This window comes from Zosterops lateralis, assembly GCF_965231275.1.
Source record: "Zosterops lateralis genome assembly, chromosome: 4".
NCBI classification, from domain to species: Eukaryota; Metazoa; Chordata; class Aves; order Passeriformes; family Zosteropidae; genus Zosterops; species Zosterops lateralis.
Genome location: NC_139765.1, coordinates 59,669,850 through 59,695,507, shown reverse-complemented (window position 1 = coordinate 59,695,507; position 25,658 = coordinate 59,669,850). Strand labels below are relative to the sequence as shown.

General features: G+C 40.2%; 1 protein-coding gene across 3 annotated transcripts; it reads left to right on the top strand.

The window, feature by feature from the left end:
• The first annotated feature begins 1,422 nt into the window (after positions 1-1,422).
• Positions 1,423-25,658, top strand: ERGIC2 (ERGIC and golgi 2). Of its 3 annotated transcripts, none has more exons than XM_083859841.1 (14): positions 1,423-1,508; positions 6,766-6,911; positions 9,772-9,880; positions 11,349-11,395; positions 12,407-12,477; positions 13,039-13,079; positions 13,794-13,895; positions 15,392-15,487; positions 16,232-16,287; positions 17,249-17,347; positions 18,457-18,554; positions 21,851-22,013; positions 22,874-22,953; positions 23,743-25,658. In XM_083859841.1, exons 2-14 carry the CDS (start codon positions 6,806-6,808, stop codon positions 23,806-23,808), a joined length of 1,134 nt encoding a protein of 377 aa, XP_083715967.1. In that variant the 5' UTR covers positions 1,423-1,508; positions 6,766-6,805; the 3' UTR covers positions 23,809-25,658. The 3 variants fall into 3 exon arrangements, with proteins under 3 accessions (XP_083715967.1, XP_083715969.1, XP_083715968.1); XM_083859843.1 differs by having other exon boundaries at positions 1,431-1,502; XM_083859842.1 differs by lacking the exon at positions 1,423-1,508 and adding an exon at positions 4,369-4,508.

Genomic DNA, 25,658 nt, shown 5'->3' with positions numbered 1-25,658 from the left:
TAATATATAGTATATTTGTGAATGCAGCTTCAAAGAAACTGTCAGAAACCTGTTTATTAACAGTCATGTGTTTTTTTTCAGGAAAACTGTGTTCCAAAGAACAGAAAACAACATTAAAATAAAAGAAATACTGAAGGTCACAACATATGCTAGTGTGTCTTTGTCTTCTCATATGGCCTTGTGCTATGTTTAGACAATTCAAGAACTTTATGTGGAAGGATTAGTGTTTTTATGTAACTTGATCGATTAACAAAATATTTCTGTTTTGTAATCATGATGTAATTACTAAAAATAGCCAAGCAGTGAAAGAGCAGGCTTTATTACCAACCTGACATTTGTAATCTGGACAAGAATTCAGTTAGCAATGGTCTTTTCTTCCCCACAGATACAATACAATCTATCAACATTGCTCTATACAGCAAATCTCTGCTGAATGAAAGACACAACTTCCAGTCAGTTATCTGTCTGCACCAAACAATTTAAACTCTTAGGAAAAGGATAAAAAACCCAGGAAGATGTTACCCACTGTAACATTTTTCAACCACAGCTTTCACAGTATTTTGCTGCAGCACAACACAGTTCTTATCTCAGCTGCCCTGGGAGCTCCCCATCAGCTTCATGAAACAGCTCTATAAATTGCATCTTAATTGTTAGCTAAGTCACAGAAATGTTCAATGTAAGAATTAGGATTAATTTATCATTCAAAAAATTGTAGTATTAAGTAATTATGTATGAAAACAGTGGTGACTATGTAGAACAAACCATTCTGTTTACACGATGAATTAATGGGAAATGGGATTGCTTCAGATTGCCTCAGTAGTTTTAACATCGTCCCCCTTTCAGTGAGCAGGATGGTTCTTATATTGAGACCCTATGACAAGAACTCTTCCGTAGGATAATTTAAAAAGGATCTCTCAGGACCAGAAGCCGGGTTGAGTTGGAAAACTGATGTTAAAGATTAGAGAGACCAAGTCTTTCATCAACAGCTAATTTTTATTGACCCCAGCTACAGACAGACAAGGGAATGGCAGCCCGTGAGCAAACCCGGCGGTGACCCCCCTGCGGTACCGCCTGGGGCCGCTCCCCGCCGGCTCCGGGCACTCGGCGCCTCCGGCCACGGGAACGGAGAACAGGGAACGGGCGTGCCCCGGGCGCTCCCGTCGGTTCCTCCCGGTTCCTGGAGCGTGGATCCTCCCCATTGGCCGGAGGCGCTCCCGCCCCATCCCCATCCCCATCCCCATCCCCATCCCGCCCCAAGGGCCGCCCCTCTTGGCCGTCCTCAGACAGCACGGTCGCCGCTGTCCGCCCCCATCGTCCCTTCGCTGCCCCTCCCTCCTGCCAAATCCTTTCCAATCTTCCCAGTCCCGACCTCTCATCCTCCAGGACTTTCCTCTCCTCCGCCCCCTTTCCAGCCCCTCCCACCGTTCATCTCCATATTCGCTCTTCTGCACCTGTTTCCTCTGCTCTTCCTCCTTCCTTAAATGCCACCTCGATGCCTCCAGGTCCTGGTAAAGCAGCTGCTCTCTTTGAATCCCTGCTTTGCCTCATCCCCTGCAGGCGCTCCTGGCCGATCCCGCTCATGCTCTCCAGCCTTTCCTCGCCCTTTCGCCCCAGCAAAATGCTTTTTCAGCTATCGGGAACCACCTGTGCAGGCGACTGTAGCAGTAGTAAACGATGGGGGCTTGTGTTTAGTCTCGACATACTTTATCCAGGCTTTTATTTTAGTTTGTATATCCTGCACACGGTTTCCAGCTTTGTAACTAATGCTGAAGTGTGTTGAGGCGCAGGGGGGCGGTATCTGTGCATGTTTACATTTGTTTTCTCTTGTTTGGTCTACTACGGTCCCCTTTGTTATTGTCTTTGATATCAATGTTCTTTGTAGCCCATACTCGTGGGAATTATTTTCCGCCCTATGTAATTTGTGGTTTGCTAAACCATACAGATATGAGATGTGGTTTCCTCTCTTTGCACACATCAAGGGACTTCATAAACCACCAGTGTTAAGAAGTGCTGTGGTTTTTGGGAACACAGTTGCAATTTTGCATAGGTGGCTGCATTTTAAGTCTTGGGGTGCTTTGGGATCCTGTTAAATACTGAACTGAAACAAAGGTGTAAAGAAGCAGCTGAAGGGCAGGCTGCTGGTTTACCTGCATGGTTTGCTCTTGGCAGCTGGATTTCTTCCTCCTCAAGCTCCCTGAGGTTATTTGGCAGATACCTTTGGCTGCCATGACTTAGGTGTGATCAGGAGAGCAGAAAACAAACATAAGGCATAAGGAAAGGAGCACGGTTTGAATTGGAGGAGTCTGGTACTTGATGAGTGCAGTACAATCACTGTTGTGTCTCTTTAGCACAGTGCAAATATACAATGTTAGCGTAATGGACAGTGTTTTCCCTATATAATTTTTTTCTGATTTTCCTAAATTCTGATTTTTTTTTTCTCCTGTGTTTTCCTTCATAAAATCTCATGGAGCCATCTGTAATTATAAATAAGACTATGGTGGTGCAAAGCTGCAAGGAATTTTATCCTGTGCCACTCCTCTGTAAGAGCCATCCCAGTGTGATGTTGAGCCCTAAGGCTGAGCCCATGTTTGTCTGTGAGCAGATGAGATTGTCTGCTGTGAAAACATCTGTTGAGCATCTCTGCTGCACAGCTAATAACCAGATCTATCAGTTTCTTCTTCCAAGCCTCAGTGCCAAGAGCATTTCAAGGGAAAATAGGGCTTAGCCAGAAAAATCCCTGGCTGCTGAATTATACCCCAGGACCTAGGCATGTCAAACTAAGAGCTTTATGTACTGGAGCTACAGCTGCCTGCTCTTTCTGAGATGAGGGAACAAATGTACAATAAACATATTTTTAGCCTGGTTATTTATCTCTTGTAATATCGTACATCCCCTCCCTTCCCTTTTTTTTTTTTTTTTTTTTTTTTTTTTTTTTTTTTTTAATGCCTGATCCAGTTGCTATTATAGTTGCTAAAATGATGGAAACAGACTGATCACAATTCAGTGAGAACGCTGGCATGTTGGTGCATGTTTGTTTCCTTCCTGCCTATCCCTAAAAAGTAAAAAATACTCTGAATTGTTCATACTCCTTTCTTATTTCAGGCTCCTTTTATTCTCAAATGCTGTAGATACCCAGAGTTGTCTAATTCAAATTGTGTATACTTTGGCATGCTATTGAGACTCTTGTCATGGACCTGCTTTTTCCTCCAAACCATTAAAAAGAGCAAATCTGAATTAATGCTGCAGAATTCACCACTATCTGTGCTTCTATGGTGTGGGTTTTATTTGCTTTGCCTCATTATCAAAAATACTAGAGTCTTCAGTGTCTCTTTTTTTTCCAGATCTATGAAGATAAATGTCTGGTGTATATATATATATATATATATATATATATATATATATATATATATATATATATATACAAATCTTATATTAAGCAGCTTTTTCTGAATAATTTTGATCATCTAAGATGTTAGTATTCCCTGGTAGATACTGGGAGAGCTCCCTTTTTGGCTGTAAGGTGTCTAGGTTGGGTCAGCTACTTGTGGGCAGGGTGGCAGTAGCACGATGAGAGTTGCTAGGAGTGTAAAGAAAAATCTGGAGACGAACTAATGCTGCAGTTACTCAGGCATAAAGCTTGTGGAGAGGCAGTGCCTTTTAGTTAATTCCACTAGTGCAGGGAAAAGGACTGAGATTTTGGGTACACATGAGCCCTCTTACTTTTTTCACTTCAAGTCTCAAGACTGACTTGTGAGCTTAAAATCTTTCCTTCCCCTCTATGAGAGGCCACTGTCTTAAAGCCTTTTCCTTCACAGTTAATCCAAGATGCCTCATTCAGACGCCGCCTGCTTCTATGTCCACAGTGTCCAAATCAGTATTAACACTGCGAGCCGCGTGACAGCCCTAATCAGTCTGCTTTGGAAAGCACTCGACATCCACCGCTTTAGAAGATCACTGAACACCTCGCAGGGTCACAGATTTCCCGGAGCAGTTTCTGTCCCTTCAGTCCCGGCGGGGGTGGCCCTGCCATGGCTGGGCGCCTGCGGGGCGGCCTGCGCGGCTGTGCCGGGAGCGCTGCGAGGGGCGCGGGGCCGCACTGCCCGCGGCTGCGGAGGGTCAGCCCGCGGGTGGTCCCTGCTCCGCTCCCCGGCAGGCTCCGGCGGGACACGGCCCTGGAGGGTCAGCCCGCGGCTGCTCCCGGCTCCGCTCCCCGGCCCCGGCGGGTCCCGGCCCTCAGCCCCTCCACGCGCTCCCTTCCGCTCGCCTCACCCGCCCCGGGCCATGGCGGCCGGCGCATGCCCGAGGCGCGGCGCGCATGCGCGCAGGGCGGGCGGGGCGCTGGGCCGCCGACGCCCGGCGGGAGCCGCGGGCCGACGGGAGCGGCGGAGCGAGCCCGCCCCGGGCGGCGGGGCCATGCTCAGCGCGGCGGGCGCCGGGCAGCGCGTTCCGGCTCGTCCCCCCCGTCCGGCCTCGCCCGCGGCGCTGGGCAGCGGCGGCAGAAGCGACAGGTAGGGGAGGGCGGCGGGACGGCGGGGGCGCGGCCTGTCCCGTCCCGTCCCGCGGCTCCCGGTGCGTGGCGGCGGCGGGGAGCGCCCGCGGCCCGCACAGGTGTGTGCGCTCCGGGCCGGCGGCCGAGCCTCCCTCGGCTCGGGGTTCAGGCGAGGGCCCAGCCCCCGGCAGGGGGTTCAGGCGTGGGGCTGCTCCGCGCCCCCGGAGCGGGTGTTGGGACGCGCCCGAGCGGCTTCGCTGCCGAGTTTCTGAGGAGGGAAAAGTGCCCGAGCCCTCAGCCGGGTCCGAGCTGCCGTGGCTGCGAGCGGGCCGCTGGTCTGGAGTGCTGTTTGTGCTGTCCTTTGTCCCTTACGGATCGTGAATAATAATAATAATACTAGTTTCCTAACGCAGTTGGCTCTTGGATTCATATTGCCTTACTTTCCTAGCACTGGACTCCAGATTTGTTGGCGTGTCTGTAGTATGTGTGTGGAGATGGGCAGGGATGGGAAATGTGAAGGGATCAGGTCTCCATGTGGGTTTGTAGCTGAAAGTGAGTCTGTCTGTATGGGATTAAAGAAACCGATGGACAGATTGCATATTTCTAGCTGGATTACGAAAATCCACATATTTACTGATGCAGGGTGATTTAGAAAGTTTTTTAGTAAAGTGCTCTCAAATTCCCAGTGTTTATCTTGTGCCTCTTTACGGTGTGCTGTTACACACGCGATAGCAGGGGAGATACGGGGAAAAGGAAAGGCTGCTGTGTTGGCTTCATTGCTCTGTGTGCAGGATAACAGGCAAGCCCCGCTGGTGTTTCCTCTGTGCTAACGAATGTTGTGGCTTCATTTGTGTCCAGGCAGCTGCTTTGCCATATCTGTGCGCTGAAGTTTTACACCTTGTCCTTGAGCTACTCTGAGTTAATTATTTAAAACAGTTGTGTGGTGTAGTAAGGACAGAACCTTGCTTCCTGATTTTTTTTTTTTTAATGCTCTATAACCAAAAGCCTGTTCCAGCACTTATCTTCTCTGCCCATTCTGGGATTTCTGTCAATCCTGTGTGACCCACGTGGTACCATTTTGTTGATCTCTGCAGCCTGGCCAAGTGCAGAGTCTGTGTCTGAAGTCAGTTTGTGTAATGAGAAAGTTGTAGGCATAGATGATTTTTCTTGTGTGAACTTTAGTTTCCAGTAGAGCCTGTTGCTTTGTTATTGCATGGTACAAACCCTCTCAGCACCAGGAGGAGGCAGAGCAGGGAATAGATCTTGACTAATTTCGCTAGGACATGCCAGAGACTTAATGTTCTCTTGAAACAGGGTAGATGAGTTCACAGGTTTTTCTACAAGATGATGATGAGAGCTGTCTCATGTGTTGGCAGGGTAGGTTAGCTTGTCTACCTTAGAGTGTTTAAATAGAAAACAATAAGATGACAGATTCTCAGAATACAGTAAATGCATGATGGTTTTCATAGCTTCAGAAATTCAGGGTGAAGTTCAGCAGTTCCCCAGAAGAAAAACAACAGTGTCAACTTGTTAAAACTTGCAGTGTATTGGCAGGACCAGGCTGTGAGCATATTTGCATGGTTTGGAAATGCTTTAAGACAGTATTTCCAGGGCAAGCTGCTTTTCTCATCCCGCTGCTTAACATGACTCCAAGCAGAGATCATGTCGTGTACAGAAATGATTCTGAAGGATGGAGTTTGGATTTGATGCCTAACTTGCTTGGAGAGGTATTTTTGTAGAGGAAAAAAATGGTCATTTTATGATCATAATATTCTACACCTGTAAAAATGTGAAATGCACCATTTTTCTCCTTTAAGATTTAGTTTGTGCCCACATTGACTGAATGTAGGAGCCTGGAGCAGTCTGGTGTCCTCTGAAGTTTATGCAGTTTATATTAGATATTTCCTCCTAAGTCAGTGACTTCCATGCTCTGTCAGGTCTGTTTAGCAAATTTACTCCAGAACTGAGTTTGAATTTTTTTTTTTAAATTTAAAATGTGATATATTCACTACCAATAAGAACTTAATTGAGAAAGAAGTTAATCATAGTAGTTAAATGGTGAATATGCTGGCTGTGGCTGGACTGAAAGCAGCGGTGTCCAGGCCAGTCTTAACAGTTTGCTTGAAGCAAAAGTGACCATCCAGTTGTCTAGTGTGTGTTTCTTGAAAACATATTTCTGGGGTTTGAATGGCCTAATTATTGCTGTATGTTAAAGGCAGTCAGTTTGAGCAGTATTGCTTCTGTCTTTCAATGACAACAATTTATTCTCAAATTAGAGGGAATATATGAAGGAGGAGGTGGAGGAGTCTGCTGAAGATGAGGCGACTGAATCGGAAGAAGACCTTGAATTTGATGAAAGAATTGGATGCCTTTCCAAAGGTTCCTGAAAGCTATGTGGAGACTTCAGCCAGTGGAGGCACAGGTAGGCCTTGTTGAGATGCTGATTTTGATAGGAACTTCAGCATGAGGAAAACAGGCATCTGTGTTCACTTGAAACCAGCCAAAATTGGTTTCTTGAATTCTTTGGTGGACTGACTGAGCTCATCCTCTTCAATTAAAGACACAGTATCTTATCCAAACAGATGCATCCGTCACTCATCTGAAGGGAGATTTTTGTATAGAGCTGGTGAGACTCCACCCAGTGTAAAGGTTAAAAATAAAAACCTCTAACCAGTTGCAACTGGAAGTGCATTGTACCAAGGCTGTAATAAAACTTTCTCATTTGTTGTCTCACCAAGCTCTTTTTTTAGTGTCAGGTTTCTGAGTGAGACTGAGTGGGCATGACCTGAAATGATGGTGGGATTCAACACTCTGCTTTTGCAAAAGTAAAAAAATATTCTCCAGAGACAGATAAGTTGAGCATCAGGCTTAAGAGCAGTTTTCTAAAGCTTTTCTCTTGAAGGTGTACTTGATTTTAAGAGTAAGGAAAACCCTTCGAAGAACTAAACACTTTAATCCAGTACATGTGCTTGTACTGTCCCTGTTAGTCACTTGAGCTTCTCTGAAAAAGCTGGAGTTGTAAAAAAAACCTTTCTTTATGTATCTGATCATCAAATTGTGTCTTTAAGTTGAGCTGAGTTAGAGATAGCCTGATCTGAAGATAGTGACTTCATCTCTTGGACTGTTGGAATTATTTGCAGATAGGGAACTGCTGGCACTTAGAAGTGGAGGACGAATATCTCATGTGTGATTATGCCTGAAATTCAGCTGAATAAAAACTTCAGGAAGCAATTGAAACTTACAGATAAACCTTTGAAGTTGTTATGCCACTTACAGTGTAGAAGTAAATATCAGAAGGTTCTAAATTACTTTGCTGTTTCCTCAAGTGCACTGTTAATAATTAAAGGATTATCCTATATAAAACAGTCTCTAAGAAGTGTTTAAATAATTCTTTGCTAATGTTAGTCCCAGTCCCTGAGGAAATAAGTGTGTTGTTTCTATGTTGTAATCTGCATAAAACCACCAAATGCTTAAAAAACCCTTTTTTGTAATATAGCACCATCCTTCATGAGACCTTTGCTTTGGTGAATGATGCCTTAAGGATTTCTCAATACCAGAAGTTACTTTAACATTCTTTGGTTTTACCCCAGTAACCTTATAAATGACAATATAGGATTGTCTTTCTGTGCCATTATGAAATCTGAATATAGTATTCCTGTTTCCTTCAGGATTAAAGTGTCAGGCTTCCTTTCTAATGTGATAGGGATCTAAAACATTCCAAGACTATTCTCAGACTTTCACGACCTTCAAACCCATTGCAAAAGAAATGCAGGTCTCTCAGACGGTCTGAGACTCCAGCCCTGGGGCTGGGACACCCTTCAGGAAAGAAAATTCTATAAGACTTTATTTTCCTGTTCAGATCCACACATAAGTTTGTTTGCTCAGAATTATTCAGAAAGCAGCCATGGCTCTAATTGTGTTTGTGTAGCTCTGGATAGATGATATGGCTCCAGCTTCCCTATTGTTGCACATCCAGGGTACACTTGGCCTACTGGTTCCAGAAGGAAATTGAGAGCCAGAATAATTAACTGATTAGTGCAGGTGACATGAAGGGTTTCATGTGTGTGATTGTTACATAGTGTCAGCTGGAAGCTAGAACTGGAAACATTGCTGATGGATACAACAGTCTGTAGCTTTTTTCTTAATCCCCAAGGGCAGTGTCTTTATTCTCTGCTCCCACCTCTGGCTTGGGGACCACTGTGTTGGGAGTTGAAGCCTGTGAGCAATGAGCTTGTTTTGTCTCAAGTTGCCCTTCATGGATTCCACAGAGATATTCCACAGAATCTAAATGAAAAAAACCTACAGTGTCAATAAGCTGTGCAAATTGCTACTGTGCTTCAAAACGGAAGTGTTTTCAAGCTTATAAAAGCCATGATACAATAAAAGGGGCATAGCAGGTACTTCTGTGCATCTGTTACTGCGTTTCTGACTGTGCAGCAGGGTGAGCTTCCCCTTGCATTGTATAACTGTGCAAGTGTGAGGAGTAGGCTGCCTTGGAGATGAGTGCAGCACATGTACCACTAAAATACACCAATTAGTTTTCATCCTAAAAATAATTTCAGGTTCTTCACTTATTGGTAGAATGGATAGCTGCCTGTTGCTTGTTGCCAGAGTTTTCCTCCTAAAAATAATTTCAGGTTCTTCGTTTATTGGTAGAATGGATAGCTGCCTGTTGCTTGTTGCCAGATGGAGACTTGTTTGAAATATTGGGGTGGGAGTCATGACTATGCAGCTATACACAAGTAATATAATGTATCTTATTTCTGTTATCTGCTAGCTTCTGAGTCTAAAACTTGATATTAAAAAAAAATGTTATAAGAAGTTAACTTGTAGACAACTGGAGGCTCGAAGGGATTTTAAGGTGCACTTCCTCCTTCTTTCATGTTGGAACAACTTAGGATGGTGTTTTCCTAGCCCATCCCTGACAGTGATTTGTGTGCATTTTATATGTGGAGGAAGATCTATCCTATTCTTAAATTTTCCGTACGGGGATTTCACAACCACCTAATCATTCCACTATTTGACTGTACTTAAAAAGTGCTTTCTTGATGCAAAGGTAGGACTTACTGTTTTCCAATCTTGTCTAAAACCAGATACTGCCAGTATGAAAATAGCTCTCTAAGAGCAGCTTTTGGGTTTATACATTAAAGATACCAGTGTTGTACTGGTAATGCTCAACTTCTGGAATTGTTAGAATTTTGTTCTGCTTATGTTTTTGAATAATATTTCTCACAGTCTGAATTTCTGCTTTTTTTTTTTTTTTTTTTTTTTCCTCTGGCCAGTTTCTCTCATAGCATTTACAACAATAGCTTTCCTGACTATAATGGAGTTCATGGTGTACCAGGACACATGGATGAAATATGAATATGAAGTAGACAAGGATTTTACTAGGTAACATTATTCATTAGAATTCTTTTTAAAATGTTACTTGTCTGCATTTCAGGAAAGAATAGATGTAAAATGTTCATGTGACTTGAAAGCAATTTATAATTGAAATCACAAATTAAATACTACAGGGATTTGATTTTTCATCCGTTGGTTGTTTTGGGCCTTTTTCTTCTATGTAATCTGTGATGAAGATAAATTGAGATTTCTGCAATGAAGAAGTCAAAATAGTAAAGGTTTGTTATTGGAGGAGCTCCCTTAGGAATTACTTGCTAACAATTCAGAGAACATTTTAAGATGTAACTCAGCATCTGGTAGGTAAACCCTGCCATTTTGGCTGGAGGCTTTCTGTAGTTCATACAGTTAGTATGTTGCCATCATACTTTGTGCTGCTGCAGGTGAACCTGAAGCGCTCAGAATTTTGACTGCATTATTAGAGGTTGCCACTGATTTAGTCTCCAGATACAGCCCCTCTGAAGATTTGCTGATGGTTTCACATGCCTGACAGGACTGTGTTTGCCTTTTTTCCAGAGCTGGCCAGGCACCCATGAGTCCCTGTGAAGTTAATGTAGATTTTGTGCCCTGAACCCCTTTAAATGCTGCGTATCTGCGTTGTGGTTTGGCACTGGCCCATCGCCAGGCACCACAAACTGAACTGAAATAACTTTAAAAGCTGTTTGGGTAGTTGCTGTGGTAACAAGCTAAAGATACATGTATTAATTGGATGTCTTGTACACCAGAAATAATGAAGGTTTCTGTAGTGAAAAAAAAAAAAGGAAAAATTTAAAGGAGATGCATCAAAAGCTCAGATGATAGTAAATCTATTCAGACAGCTGGGATTTCACATTTAGGTCTTTGCTAAAGTAGGTTATATCCCAAGTGAAGCTATCACACAGGAAGGGTAGTCTGTCAGTTAAGAGACTGTTATGGGATTTGGAGTATGTCCTACTACAGATTCCCCAGTTTGATGTGGGCTAATCACTCAGCCTGTGGTTCTTGGCAATTTGAACCAATGGAGACTGGTATAATTTTAACTGCTTTTCTTCTCTCTACTGACCCTGTCTGACCCCAAGTTGAGCCAGTGTTGAATCCCTTGCTTATGTGATTTGTTTGTGGTCAGCTAAGACCCAGAGGAAGCTCCCTGAGAACAGAGCCCTGTGACTACAGTGGGGGGATTTATTCCTTATAGTTCAAATGACTTTTGTGAAACTAACATGAAAACCAATAGGAAATGTCTGGAATATTGGGGAATGCCACACAGTCAGACTTTTGGTGTGATGGAGGTTATCTTTTAAGTTAAAGTGCTTTAACGTGCTCTAAAAATCCATGTTACTTTACCCACATTTTAAACAGCTTTATATTTATTCATATAAACTTTGATACTTGACTGCATTTCTGCAAGTAGTCTGAGATTTTTTCTTGATACATATACTCAGGGTTACTGAATGGATTTTTGCCTTTTTTTTCTTTCCAGTAAATTAAGGATCAATATTGATATTACAGTTGCCATGAGGTGTCAATGTAAGTATTCCATCAATGAAAGTGTTTAAGTACTTTAAAGCCTCTTCAGAGAGCAACTGTATTGCTCACTATATAGTTGGATATTGTTCAGAATATTTTACCAGTGTCATTTCTTCTGATATTAATGGCATGTAGTGATTTTGATGGCATATGACTCATTGAAGGAATTAGTAAGAAATGTAAAGAATATCTGCGCCATCTCATTCACATCTCACTGAACCTTGCCTTGTCTGTCAGCAGGAACAGGATCTGTTGTTCAGTCTCTCAATAGCTGAAATATTTCAAAAGCTCACTGTGAGACACAACTCAGCAGCAGGGATCTATAACAATTCCTATTTATTTATGATCTTGGGGTATATTAAGCTGATCTGCTGTTTAACAGCTCTGAAACCATCACATAAGTTCATCCCCCTTATGAACATAAGAAGAATGCCTTCCTTTTTAAAGGCAATACTTAATATTATTTTGACATCATTTAGATACTGAACCTTTATTGTGTTCAGTCTTGCTTGTCCTGGACTGAGAAGAGAGAATACTATTTCTACCAGGAACACAAGAAAATTTTCAGGATTCACTTTTTTTTGCTAGCTTAAACCTTGCATTACTTGTATAGTACATCAGTGGGGCTTTTGTTGTTTTTTTGCTTGTTTGTTTGGGTTTTTTTGCACATAAACTTTTATCCTCTGTTTTGACTAGTCTTGATATCTATTCAGTGCTTGTAGAACAGGAGAAAATATTTATATATAGCAAATACTAGAAAGCTTTTATGTGTGGTTCATACCACTTCTCTGTAGGTGTTAAATCAATGAGAAAATACTGCAAATCTGAAGAGTTTTTGGTCAGTGTCTATTGGCTGATGCTGAAGGTTAAATAGGTTGAAGGAACAATAACATATACTAAAGTTTATCACTGTACTGTGAAACTTCATTTCAATTTGATTTTTTTTTTTTTTTTTTTTTTTGCTTGTTCTTGATCATCTGTGTGACTTAATATTTCTCTGTGTTAAAATAGATGTGGGGGCTGATGTTCTGGATTTAGCAGAAACAATGGTCGCCTCTGCAGATGGGTTAATCTATGAACCAGTAAGTTGATTCTTACCTTTTTATTTGAAAGTTGAATTCCTCTTGCTGCAAAGCTGGGCTGGTTTGCTTGCATCTTTTTTTCTCCACCAACCTCTTAGAGAAACATTCTGATCATCTGTAGCTGATCCCTTTGGGCCATAGCGTCTCGGTACAGTTGGGCATTAATTGCAATTGAACTTACTTGAGTACATTTGTGTTAAGAAATATTTAGGTTTGAACTTGGTGAACAGATGTTACTAGTGATCCTCTAATGCTGATGAAATATAGCAGGTCTGGTAGCTTGTCTTTAGTGCTTCATGTGGGATGAGCCTAGAAATAAGCAATCTGCACCTGCTTGTCCTTCAGAGATTGCTCCTTCGCAATTCTGGGTGGGAAGGGATAGAAATTTTTATATTTGAGCACAAAACGTATTATTTAAACTGCAAAGTCCTTTCATAAACTATTAGGTGGTACCAAGTGTGAAATTGATTATAGCTCTGTACCCACACTCCAGTTCTCTTCTGTGTTTCATGGAAGAGATGCTTTCTGTATGTTTTATTAGATGTGTTATTTTTGTTTCAGGTACCATTTGAGCTCACCCCACAACAAAAAGAATTGCAAAGGTAAAGCACTGAGGAGCATGTTTATGGTTTATTATTTGTGCTGGAAGTGACTTTGAAGTACACCAAAACTACATGACACAACTATGTCTTGAGTCTACCGGCTCCTGCTTGTAATTTAAGAATGCAATCGGGCGAAAAGATACTAAGTTACTTTGCTTTCCTCATTATTTAAGATCTCTGTTATGGAAAAAGAAAATTTGCTTTGGACTTACCTGTTCAATGGGGTCATGCAGTTGCAAGCCAGGATGTGTGGACTCACTCAGCTTCTGTTTCCAAATGAATGTTTGGTAGCACAAGTTAAAATCATGGAATCAAGTGTGTAAAATAGATATCTAACTGTCAAAAATGAGCCATTGTAACAAATTGGCACATTCTTGCAAAACCAAATTAATTATTTTCTGTAACTTAATTGACACAGTTTATCACGTTAATGTCTTGTGTTCTATGTGCCCACTATACTGATAGTTTTGTAATAGTACTGAAGCTTATCTGGGGGTCTGGCTAGTTTTGGTATTTAGATAACACACTGCTGTGAACACCTGAGCTTTAAATTCTGTATAAAATATTATTCCCAAAGTTTAATGAAATGCTTTATTACTGTCATCAACTTTGCTAAGTTCCTGATTTGCAGCCTGCAATTGAAGCCAATAATGAATTGTGAAGCTGGGTTTTGTTTTACTGTTGCATGCATTTACACTTGTCTCTAATCTTTAGGATGCTGCAAATAATTCAGAGTAGGCTGCAGGAAGAACACTCTCTTCAAGATGTGATATTCAAAAGTGCATTTAAAAGTGCTTCTACAGCACCACCACCACGGTAAGAAAATCTAAAATTTTATGTCATTATTCTCCTTTCCTCCAACCGTATGAATTAATATTTTATTGTGGTTATGATTCCACCCCAGCCTCAGAAGACAAAGTTGTAAGAAAAGATCTCACTCCTTTTTAATGAATTTTAAAATAGTGTACTCGATATTTGATTTGGAGAGCTGTTGTGTTATGAAGACCTCTGGAGTTTCCAAACTGGAGAAGGTTTCCAGGTTTTGTGTGTGTGCTTACACATACATACACAGACACGAGTAAACATATGCACACACCTTTTTATTCCACGTGGTTTGATGCCTCCTTCTTAATGGGAATTAGTAATGCCAGAGCAATACTAAACAAGTGTCTTTTTTTAAAACTACTTCTGTCCAGCAGCTTTTAAAAGCAGTGCTGCTATTACCTGTGTCATAATGCTTCATAATTTTAAAAGAATTGACCTCTGAATACAAATGTGTTTTGTTAGTAAATTCCTGTGTCTAAGATAGCACTGTTAAGATTGTAAAGACAAACCTTACTGTTTTCACTTAATTCCAGCTATTTGGAAATGTTAAGAGATTAGTGCATAGTATGTTTGGTCTGCTGAATCTAGATGCTGTGTGATTTTTTTTCCCCCAAGGGAAAAACACTTTCTACATGAAAGCTGAAAATCTCTCCACTTAGAAACGGCACAAACACCGCCCCTGCCCCGCCCCCCCCCCCCCCCCCCCAAACCAACAACAAAAACAAAAACTGAGTAAAACAAAACAAGCACCAAAGCTGCTATACACACTCCCTGTGTCGTAATCTCCCTGTCTGGGGATCAAACAGATTTTTTTCTTCCTAAGGCAAGCCTATAGATGGCTCAAAAAATCTTTTTTTCTCATTTGCTTGATGTCTTCAGATTAATTAAGTCCTTCTGTGCCTTTGTGTTGCTTGTTAGTGCAGTATTTGAAATGGTATTTATGCTTGAGATGTGTTGAAAAAAATTTGGTTTCCATCTCCCCCTAAGGAGCCGATTTTGGAAATAGATTTTTTTGTGGACATCATAACATGAGTGAGGAGTGAAAGCTTTTATAAAAAATAAAGTTGAAAGCTCTTCTTGCTACAGTGTTGTTAATGTGAACGAAATGTATTTGGTTCTGTTCACTGTAGCATTAAAATTTTCCCACTGAGCCATTTTTGGTAGAAGGAAGTGAGAAAATAAAAATCCCTGGGGCAGATATACTTATATAAGTCTAATGTTCTCTGTTTATGTGTTCAGCTATCATAAGCCAAGTCTTGTAGGCCAGATCTCTGAATACAAGTATGAATGAAAACTCATTGGTTTCATCAAACTGACCTTTACTAGTTTCCCTCCCTTCCACCATCTCTGCTATAATTCCAGAAGAATACAATCAGGACAGGTAGATACTAATGCTGTATCTTTATGCTAGGAAAACGAGCTCTAACTGTACTGCTGTTATTTCTGCAAGACAGTGACAACTTTCAATGTTGTTTTTATTTAAACAGGGAAGATAATTCATTACAGTCTCCAGATGCATGCAGAATTCATGGTCATCTCTATGTCAATAAAGTGGCAGGGAACTTTCACATAACTGTGGGCAAGTATGTTCTGTTCAATTCCTGAAAATAAAAAATCTCTTGACTTCTACATTCTATATAGTGCATGTATGTATATGTGTTGTGTGCTTTTATGCTTCAGTTAATGACTGGGTTTTATTGACCTTCCTGTGACTCATGCTTGATATTTTTTCTATGTAATACCTATTCTTGCACTGTTAATTTTGTTCATAAATTACCAAAATTGTGCAGTGCATTGTTGCATGCAAAGCAGTCATTATGAATTTCAGTATTTTATAGGACAGAAACTCTTGAAAATTGCTTTGTCAGAGAGCAAATACAGAGTGCAGTTAACTTGCTTACTCATGGAACAAATATGGTCAAACTTTTGTTAGCCACTTGAGCAGTTCTGCAGCTTTTCATATAGCAGGACTTGTTGACTGTTCCAAAAACATAGTGGCTTGATGGGTTTTTGATATTTCTAAAAATGCAAGACACTAGTTTTGTGTAAGAGAGTTTTTGTGAGTCCAAGATTCCTGACCCTACTGTTCAGTCTGTCTGTACTTGACAGTAATAAAAATGTCATATTTGGGTTCTATATAGGTATGCAAAATAGGTATCAGTTTTTAAAGCATACGTATATGCTACATATATTTAAGCATTATATGTTATGTTATACATATGAGGATATGTATGTATTTTTTAAAGCATTTATTGAAATAGAGGAGGAAAGGTAGTTTTTCTACATAGTCCTGTGTGGATTAATAAAACATTTGTTGCTTCTTTCAGGGCAATACCACACCCTCGAGGCCATGCACACTTGGCAGCCCTTGTAAGCCATGAGTGTAAGTTCCTTCTGTCATCTCCGTACCAATGTGGTTCATTTCAGTCACACTGCTGTCTCCTAGGTCATGTTAGGTTGCTGTTTTAAAGATATTCTAGCTGTGCAATTGCATTGCAAAAAAAAAAAAAAAAAAGTGAAGAATATTCTTTGCAGTGATCTGACTCCATAACAATTTGCTTTCATACATTTAACACTATTAGGATTATCTTAGGTTGCTTCTATAGTAATGATAACGCTGGAATCTCAGATGTACTTTGCTGTAACATAGATACCATATAAAATTCCTGTATTTCAGTCCAAACTACCTCTTTCCTCAAAGACTTTTTTAAAAGGTTAAAAATTTCTGAGCTTTTTCCTTAGAAATTTAATTTTTGGATTATGAGTCGAGATATTATTAAATGTGTGTTGCTGCCTTACTTACATGTGAGGCAAAGGTGACTTACTGTGAAAAATTAACTTGATTAAACAGTTGGTTAAGCCTCCAAATGTCTGCTCATGAATTTATGTTAACACAACTTTAATAATTTTATGCATCTTAAGTACCTGCAAAACAGGCAATGTAGTAACTTGGCAGCTGCCTTATACTTCCTGTATGCATTTGATTTACTAAATTTTAGTCTTTTTAGTGCAATTGCTTACAAGAACGCGAACTGTAGAATAATGTAAGTATTTGGCCAACTAGAAATTCTCTGTTATAAAATTATAACTCTGTTCAGCTCCACCATTGATTCAAATATAGCTACAATTTGGTTCAGAAGCTCTTTTCTAGAAAAATTTAACTTTTTGTTAAATATTTTGGATTTGAGTTTTCTTTAAAATGTGGGTAGATCCAGTGATGTGTACAGTGGTGTTTGGTAAATGCATTAATTTACCAAATTAATTGTCAGAATGGGTGCATCTTTTTCTCTAAGTACAGAATCTCTTAGTTTAAAAATGCTTCATTTCTCTATATTGTCTTTCAGCCTATAACTTCTCCCATAGAATAGACCATTTGTCATTTGGTGAGCTTATTCCAGGAATTATTAATCCATTGGATGGAACAGAAAAAATTGCATCAGATCGTAAGTGTGTGTTTAAAAAAATCTTGTTTTGTTGACTTTCCCAATAGTTATATTGAAAGTATTATAATTTTTCATAAATGTTGTGATTGACAAGCAGCATGTCAGGCTAAATTTGGTAGCAAGCAATGCCCTGTTCAGGTATCTATGGCACCTTAAATGGGTATTTCTTTCTAATATGTACATTGCTGTTCTGTGCTGTTTCCTTGAAGGCAATTTGCAGTTTTTTCTAGGTTTGTTATGTTGAAGTTACGCTATGTCTGACCATATTGCAGCAGTGTGTTACAGTGGAGAATCACAGATCTGATTGTTGTTGTAATGGGGAAAAATAAGCCTGATTTGGTTTAAAAAATAGCACCAGGAGTGTTGGATTCTGTTCCTGTATTTGGTTTGTCCCTTCCACAGTGTGTTTTGCGAGACTACAACAGGATGGGTTTGTGTAGCACTTTGTTTCCTCGTGTATAAATAAAGGAGAGTAGCAACCTGCCTCATCCCACCACTGGCATTCCCTGTGAGAGTGAACCCAGAACCACCTACAGCTGCTGTTGTCTCAAAGCCAGTCGGTTCCTTGGCTCTTACAGCCAGAATGGTTTAGAATAGTTGAAATAAATTGCTTCAATCTATTGGTGTTTGTTCCCTTAGGGAATTGCACAGAGAGCAGTCAAATGCATAAGCATGCTGATGTCTCTAGAAGAATTCTCTAGAAGTGTAATCAGGAGAATATCTGTAACCAGTTTAGAAGGACTTCCAGCACTGTAGATACAATTTAATGGCCAAAATCTATTCCAACCACTCTGAGATTTGTATATATCATGAAACATGTGACAGTGTGAAACTTGTTCTAGAGCTCTGGAAAACACTACCTGTGTGTTTCATTTGAAGCTGTCAGTGGCCTGACTTTAGTGAGTCTTTTCATTACATGGGAAAAATTTAAATTTCTGAGTATAAATGGGACATATGTGTCTTTTCCGTGGAAACTGACTTTGTGCAGATGGTACTGAAGTAGTTTTGGCAGTGCTGGCATTTCTTGAAGAATGTCCCTAGTGCAAATGGCTTAGCTGATTTATTATTTCTTTGATTTATTCAACAGTAAGATTTTTTTTTTCTTCTAGACAATCAGATGTTCCAATATTTTATCACAGTTGTGCCAACCAAACTCCATACGTACAAAATTTCAGCAGAAACTCATCAATTTTCCGTGACAGAAAGGGTAAGTAGAAGAAAGAAAAAAACACAGTGATAAAAAAATCTAAAAGTAATTGTTCATAACAAAAGTTCAAATGTGAAAATGGTACCATGGTTTTAAAAAGTGCCCTAGCACCATGAAGAGACTAATGCTCTAACCATGAAGACACTCTTTGTAGATCATTCTAGTACACGAGATTTTTCTGTAAATCATACAGCAGTGATGCTTTTTTATATATATAAAAATATATATTCTTGGTGACACATGCAAACTTCTTCTATTAATTCTGCATCTGAAAATCTGGAGTCTGATATTAGAATTAATGATAGACAGTAATTTCCACTTCACTGGATGCTAATAGTGGTGGTGGTGAAATCCTCCAAATTTTAGGTCTGTAACCCAGTGTGTAGCTTTACAGATATTTAATTCACCTTTAGCTTTTTATCTGTGTGAGAAGCAAAGAAAGATGCAGCTCACTTGAATATCCTTGGTTGAGGAGTGTAAGAAATGGAAACAGGTAGTTTGTATGAAAAACTGAACACACAGTATGTGTCTCAGCTGTCTTGTTTAATCTTTGTTGAACCACCAAATTTAATTGCTATCAGGCCTAGAGAGCTTCCACTTCTGGGTTTTGAGAGGCTTTTAGTTCTGAATCCATAATAAGGGTAGTTAATGCAGCGTAGTATACATCATAAAGTACTAATTTAAAGACTAGGTTAAAGACTAGACTAAAAAGGTTTGGGTATACTGGCTACATGTCTTATTTTCAGACACTGAACTCTGTTTTCATCTTTTATTCAAAAGCAAAAAAAAAATATTCTTTGTGAAAAGTTTAATTAAAAATGACAGATAAAGTGAGAGGTGAAGAGAAAGCCTTGGGTTGAAAGAAAATATGGTTATTATTAGGATGGCAGTTCACTGTATTACAGCTTGTGATGTTCTCCAAGGGAGAAGAATTTTTTATTTCTAGCAATTCCATGTTGTGCTTCTGAAAAATACTGAGGTAGGGGAAGTAAGATAGAGGTGATGTTTTGGTGTTGAACTTTGGACATGCAGGCCACTGAGGGGAAAGGTTTACTCCAAAATTCTGGACTAAAGAGACAATGAAAAGGAATTTCATAATGCAGTATACTCCCACCTCCTGCCGTTTTAGCAATCTTTGTGTTTTCTCTGCACAATCTGCAACAACTAAAGCATTCCTTAAACTTCTGTATGATGTCAGTCAACAGTTTATCTTATTCTTGTTCCTTTTTTTCCATCTTATATTCACTTTTTCTCTCTTCTTGTGTAACAGTGGTTTTTTCAATTAACTGTCCAGTCTAGGTTAGCTCTTCAGTTTTTGTGGGGATGTATTTTTATAAAAATAGCTACAACCATAGGTTGCTTGGGAGAAGGGCCTGTGAATAATAGATAAAGTGTCCATTATGTACCTGTTTGCTCTCCTGCCTCAGTAGGTAATGCTGGTGCCTCCAAAGCTTATTTGTGTTTAATCTTAGGGAACCAAATACTCCTATTAGGTGAACTGGAGAAGGTTACTAAGAACAACTATTCACTGAACACCTTAGTGCATTTATTTTGAAAGAGTAGGCACATATGCAGATGTGAAAAAAGGTGGTCAGATGGCCATGGCTCAAACCTGAATGCAGTGAGGTTTAATTGCCAGTGCTGGGCACATGGGGAAGCAGAGTTTGAGAGGTGTGGCCTGGACCTTCTCCACTATTCTTGATGGTTGAGATACTGTAGTTATTTATGTTATTTATGTTAAAAATATTTAATTCTAGCAAGGCTTCACTGATGCAAGGTTAGTAATTTTTAGCAGATTTTAGCAATCAAAAGGTTTAAATCTTCTGCAGCAGTAGAAGCTGGAAGCAGATCAAAATGGTTTGCAGAAAAAGAATTCTGTTTCTTTCAAGGGTGGAGTTTTGTGTGTTCTATTTTACTTCATATTCTTTTTCCACCATTTGACCTCAAAAGACCAGTAAGGCTTAGGGAAACAACAGAGGAAAAGTAAACAAAAGCAGAGTTCTGTCCTTTGCCAGTGGCAAGGTTCTGTTTAACTACCTTCAGTCTTCTCTTCCTTTTTAGTATGACTGATCATCTATCTCCAAATGCTGGCAGTTGTCACGCTTTGAAATACGGAAGAGCATTTTCTACTGGTTTATTTAACCATTGCAAAGGTTTTGGGACCTGTTATCATTACTGATACATTATTTTGACATTATTTTAGTTTTGGTGTGGTAGCATAAAAAGCAGTATGGTTTTTGACAATGTTAGCTAACTGAAGAAATTGCTTTACCTGCATTTTCCAAAGTGGTATTCTGCTTTTTATTTTGTACCGTATTCTGCATGCTTTTTGAGCACAAACTGTTAAATATACAGAGAAATGGAGCTGTGATATATTGCTTTTCTGTTCAGTTCTGCTTATCTTGTCTTCTGGGTTCTTACTAGCTTAGCCATGGCTGAGTTTGTCTTCAGTCCATTATGTTCTTTTCTCCTGTCCTTAAATATTTTCAGCCAGACTTATCTGGCAGTGTCTTTATCAGCACCTTTCAATAACAACAAAATTACAGCAAACCTTTGAAAGAAGCTTGTGTTGAGGCGTGTTCTCTCCTGAAACCTTTCTTAAAAAGTAGCTATTTATAGCAGCCACACTCTCCTCTTTGGTGTCTTCTGGTTTGAGAATTTGGCAAATGAAAGAAAGAAGAAACTATAAATTTCTCAAATTGGGGCTGAGGCACAGGGTAGTCATAGCGAGTTTGGGGTGTTTTTTTATTTACCGAGATGTATTTCTTGCTGTGTGATTCTTGTCTGATATGATGTAACTGACTGAAAGTTTATAAAGAGGCTTTTGCCAAGAAAGGTTGGACCAGGTGTTCCTGGAGGTGCCTCCCAACCTGGTATTCTATGGTTTATATAAATCCTCTGGGGATTCTGCCATTGCTAAGGCAATGTGAATCTCATTGAGGCCAGTGCACTCCCCTGAGTTCACAGGCCAGGCCCAGACTGTGGCATTGTCCTTGTAGGTACCAGCACCAATGCAGTTAAAAAAATCCTGTTTAAAGGACCATGTGAGCAAGTCTTGAGAGAATAGTACCAAAGCACAATAGGGAATATTGATACGCAGCACAGCAGACCAGTGACCAGGAAAGTAAATTTTTACATCACAATGTTTGACTTTTAGAAGGTACTGGTCAAAGTGACCTTGATACTCCCCATTTTTCTGTTCATTGCTAACCCTGCTTAAATAACTCTTTGTCATCTCATCTTGTAAGACTGATTTTCTTGTGACTAATAACAAGTGTTTCTGTCTTTTCTTTCAGGAAAGAGTAATTAACCATGCAGCTGGCAGCCATGGGGTGTCAGGAATATTCATGAAATACGACATCAGTTCACTGATGGTGACAGTGACAGAAGAACACATGCCTTTTTGGCAGTTCTTAGTGAGGCTCTGTGGCATTATTGGTGGAATTTTTTCAACTACAGGTGATTATCAGTGCCTTCTTTCTTAAGTTATATAGTTGGGTTTTTTTTAATCATGGTGATTGCTATGGATAAGTTACAGGGAGTCCTTGTAACAGGTTTAAGACAAAGTTCTCGTTTGTGTGCATTGAAACGTGCCACGAAAGCTGCTCAGTTTTGGTGCCCCAGTATTGCATTTCTGGTGTTCTGAGGGCCTGTTGTTTCCTTTTTGGTAACTAGCAAAGTTCATTTATTTCTGGAAGAGCAAGGCTGTATGTCTATAGATATATAGATATCTATCTATATGTATGTGCACACACACACATACTGATACTCTGTGTATTTCCTATTGTTGGGATCCAGTAATTAAATCAGTGACAAAAGTTGACATAAAATTTCTATCTGAAGTAATTGGGAAGATTTTCCTTGTGAATATACTGATGGATTTCTTCATCAAAGAAAATAAACTGAGTTGAAAAGGCACAATTCACTTACTGGTCAAGACATAATAGGATGTCTGGATTACAAGTTATTTCTTTCCTTGCCTCTCGTTGGAAGAGAGTTCAGTAAAGTGGCTTCAATCTAAGAGCTGCTTTTCAAAATAAGTATTTCTGTCTCACACAGTGTATTTTCACCCATGAAAGCTGGCAGAGGGAATTACATTTATTTGGTAGCTTTGCTTTCGTAATGGATTTCAGAATGTTAGAATTGTCCCCTGCCCTGCCCTTGATATTTCCATTCTTAAAGTTAATTTCTCAGTGTTTAATGTATGGGTTTACTGCACTGTGTCCTGTCTAAGTATGGTGCATAGCTTTGTTGCAATGCTTCCATAAATAATACATATTTGCTACTGGTGACAATTTAAATCTTGTTTGACATTGCAGGAATTTTACATGGCTTTGGAAGATTTGTAGCAGAAATTATTTTTTGCCGTTTCAGACTGGGCTCTTACAGATCCACATCAGTAAGGAAAACTTCCTCTAAGTATTTCTCGAAGTGGTACAGCTGGGGATGGATGATAAGGACAACTTTGGGACTTGGTCCCAGGAGAATTTAAGATATTTGCAATATACCCTCCCGTTGACATGCATATTAGCAGAGACTCAACAGCTTTTAAAAATAGTTGGAAAACCAAAAATGTAAATAAGCAGAGTTCTCTAACAAACTGAATTAATGCAGCTGAGTCTCTTAGATGTCCTACATTCCCTTCATTGTCCTTACTGTATTCTTTTTTTTTTTTTTTTCATATTTCTCCAAAAATTACATGTTTCCCAGGTCTGGTCGGTCTCCCTGGCCCGGTTTTTGTTTCACACACCCTTTTGCTTGGCCTGCACACTGAGGAAGAGGCACTCTGTGCTGCAGGGGTTCACTGGTGCTCCTTGTTGCTCTGCAGGCTACTGCCAAGCAGTGTCAAAGAGCCTTCACCTTTCCCTTCATTAGGCAATAAGAGAATTGCTTCTCTAGGAACTACTTGGTTTTATATTACTTTTATTTTTCCCATTTAAGCCTGTAGATAGCCTTTGAGACCTCTGCCTTTCTGCCAAATTTGGTTGAAGTTTGCCAGCTGGCAATGTTATGTGAGTGGGGAGGGAGGAAAGAAGGCAACCAAATTTGTATAATAGTTCTATGAGAGGCCAGGTAAAAGCCATCCAGGAAATGTGCAAGAATAATAAAGTGTGTGTTTTTGAGGAGGGAGGGTGGAGATTCTGTTTCTGGTCAAGCCATTAATAACACCTTGTTCTTGTTTCACCAGGTTCCATTTCCTGATGGCCACACAAGCAACCACTTACCTCTAATTACAGAGAATAGTACACATTAGCCTCCTGAGAATTTTTTTCTTCCTGCCTGATACAGACTTTTTTATAATAAAGAAAACTGTGCAATATGCTGAGACAGTGCTGATGGGCAGCAAAACAATGAAGCCTTTACAAAAAACCACCTCCAACAAAACAATTTGTGTAATTTTTTGTCTTTGAGTGCATGTGGAGACATAGGAAATTGTGAGACCAGTGAGGTGGATGATCTTCTGGGGAGTGAAGGAGTGTTGCTGCCAATACAGTATTCGTGGTCAAGCTGAACATCTTTGTGGTGGCTGCCCATGACCACTGAAGCATCTTAGTGATGCCTGGGAAGGCTGCAGGCCCCAAGGAGAAAAGAGTACAAGTGGGCTGTGTGGAAGGGCTGGCAGCAGCCACAGAGGGACATGAACAGAGCTGGAGTTTCTCTTAAGTGTGCAAATGGGGGATTGGCTTTTCTTGTTTTTTTATAATGCTGAGGGGCAGCGATCCTAGAAAATCCTAAAGAAGAGGAGAGTAAGAGAGGCGGAGCCCAAGCCATGATGGTCACAGCCATTGCCTTTCTGCAGCTCCACCATTCCTTAGTGGAAGAAACATGTGGAGCAGAGGAGTTCCTCTGTGTTTCCACACAGCCACTGTGCCAAAAGTGAGAGTGTCACTTCTGGCATTGGTGTGGAAGTGCCCAAGGACTCCAAGAATGCACTCCAGCCTGCACAGCTTTTGGACTTGAAATAAGAAGCCCTTTAAGTAAGGCATTTGACTGTAGTTTTGATAAAATGCAAGACTTCCTAGTAAGAAAATCAGGAAATCTTTGTATGCCTCTTTCTTGGTAAAGAAATTGCTTTGATGGAATCTTTGTTGTAGCGGTGCTGCTCATGTGGGAGCCATGGAAGCATCCACGTGCAGGAAGTGGAGAGAGGAAGGGAGAAGGGGGCAAGAAGCTGCCAGTTCAGGGCAGTTGGGAAGTCTGCTGGCCAGGCAGGGAGTGTGGAGCTGGTGGTAGGTGACTCCAGGGAATCTGAATCATATTGCTGCAGACAGGTGATGAGAGGATCTGCAGAACTAATCCTTGCTGTTCATGAAGGTTTTTGTAAATTAAATGAAGAGAGCAATATCGTATTGTAAATATGCTGCTGAGAAAGAATGTTATTAATGCAAATGGTGCTTTGAGAAACAGAACATCATGTTACTGCTGAACTACTGGTGTACACCTGTGGTTGAACAGTTACTCCACCAGTGTAAAAAATTATTAATATAATTCCTTCTCAGCAAAACTGATTAAATAATATGTTAGAAGATGCTGATCCTGGCCTTAGTCACCATGGAATTAATATTTTAATTAAAAGGACTAATTACAGAAAAAAAAAAATCTCTGTGGTGGTGTCAGATTTTGCTGACTTCCATTAATGTACTTTATAGGGCACTTGAACTTTGTTGATGAGCATAGTGTTAATAACACAGCTGATTTGCTATGCAAAGTGAAGGGCTTCCTGAAAAGAAATGAAATAGTAAATGTGAGAAATAAGGAAAGACTTTTGTTGAATTTAGCTATTGAGAAAAAAGTTCAAGGAAGCCAGGTCCTTGGGGATGACAGCCAGGTTTGGGGTTTTCTCTTTCGTGCTTTGTTTTTTTAACACTGATTAAAACTCCAGCAACTTCAGAAACTCTTTGGTTCCCATTTCTCTTGGGTGTTTCCTTCTGAGGTTTCTTTTCTACTTCTGCTCAGACTGGTTCTGCTTTGGGCTTTTCCTAACACTTGTTTCTTATCTGCCTGGAACAGACTGTACTGGTGGGAGAGACTGATCTCAATTGACTTTCTGTAGCAAAACTTTAAATGTTATTTTCTATTCTCACATAAAAGAGCCAAGCAGCT

Coding starts and splice junctions, on each gene's coding strand:
- ERGIC2 (XM_083859841.1), top strand. CDS start 6,806: ATGAGGCGACTGAATCGGAAGAAGACCTTGAATTTGATGAAAGAATTG. Junction 9,881..11,348: donor GTAGACAAGGATTTTACTAG/GTAACATTATTC, acceptor TTTTCTTTCCAG/TAAATTAAGGATCAATATTG. Junction 13,896..15,391: donor TCTACAGCACCACCACCACG/GTAAGAAAATCT, acceptor TTATTTAAACAG/GGAAGATAATTCATTACAGT.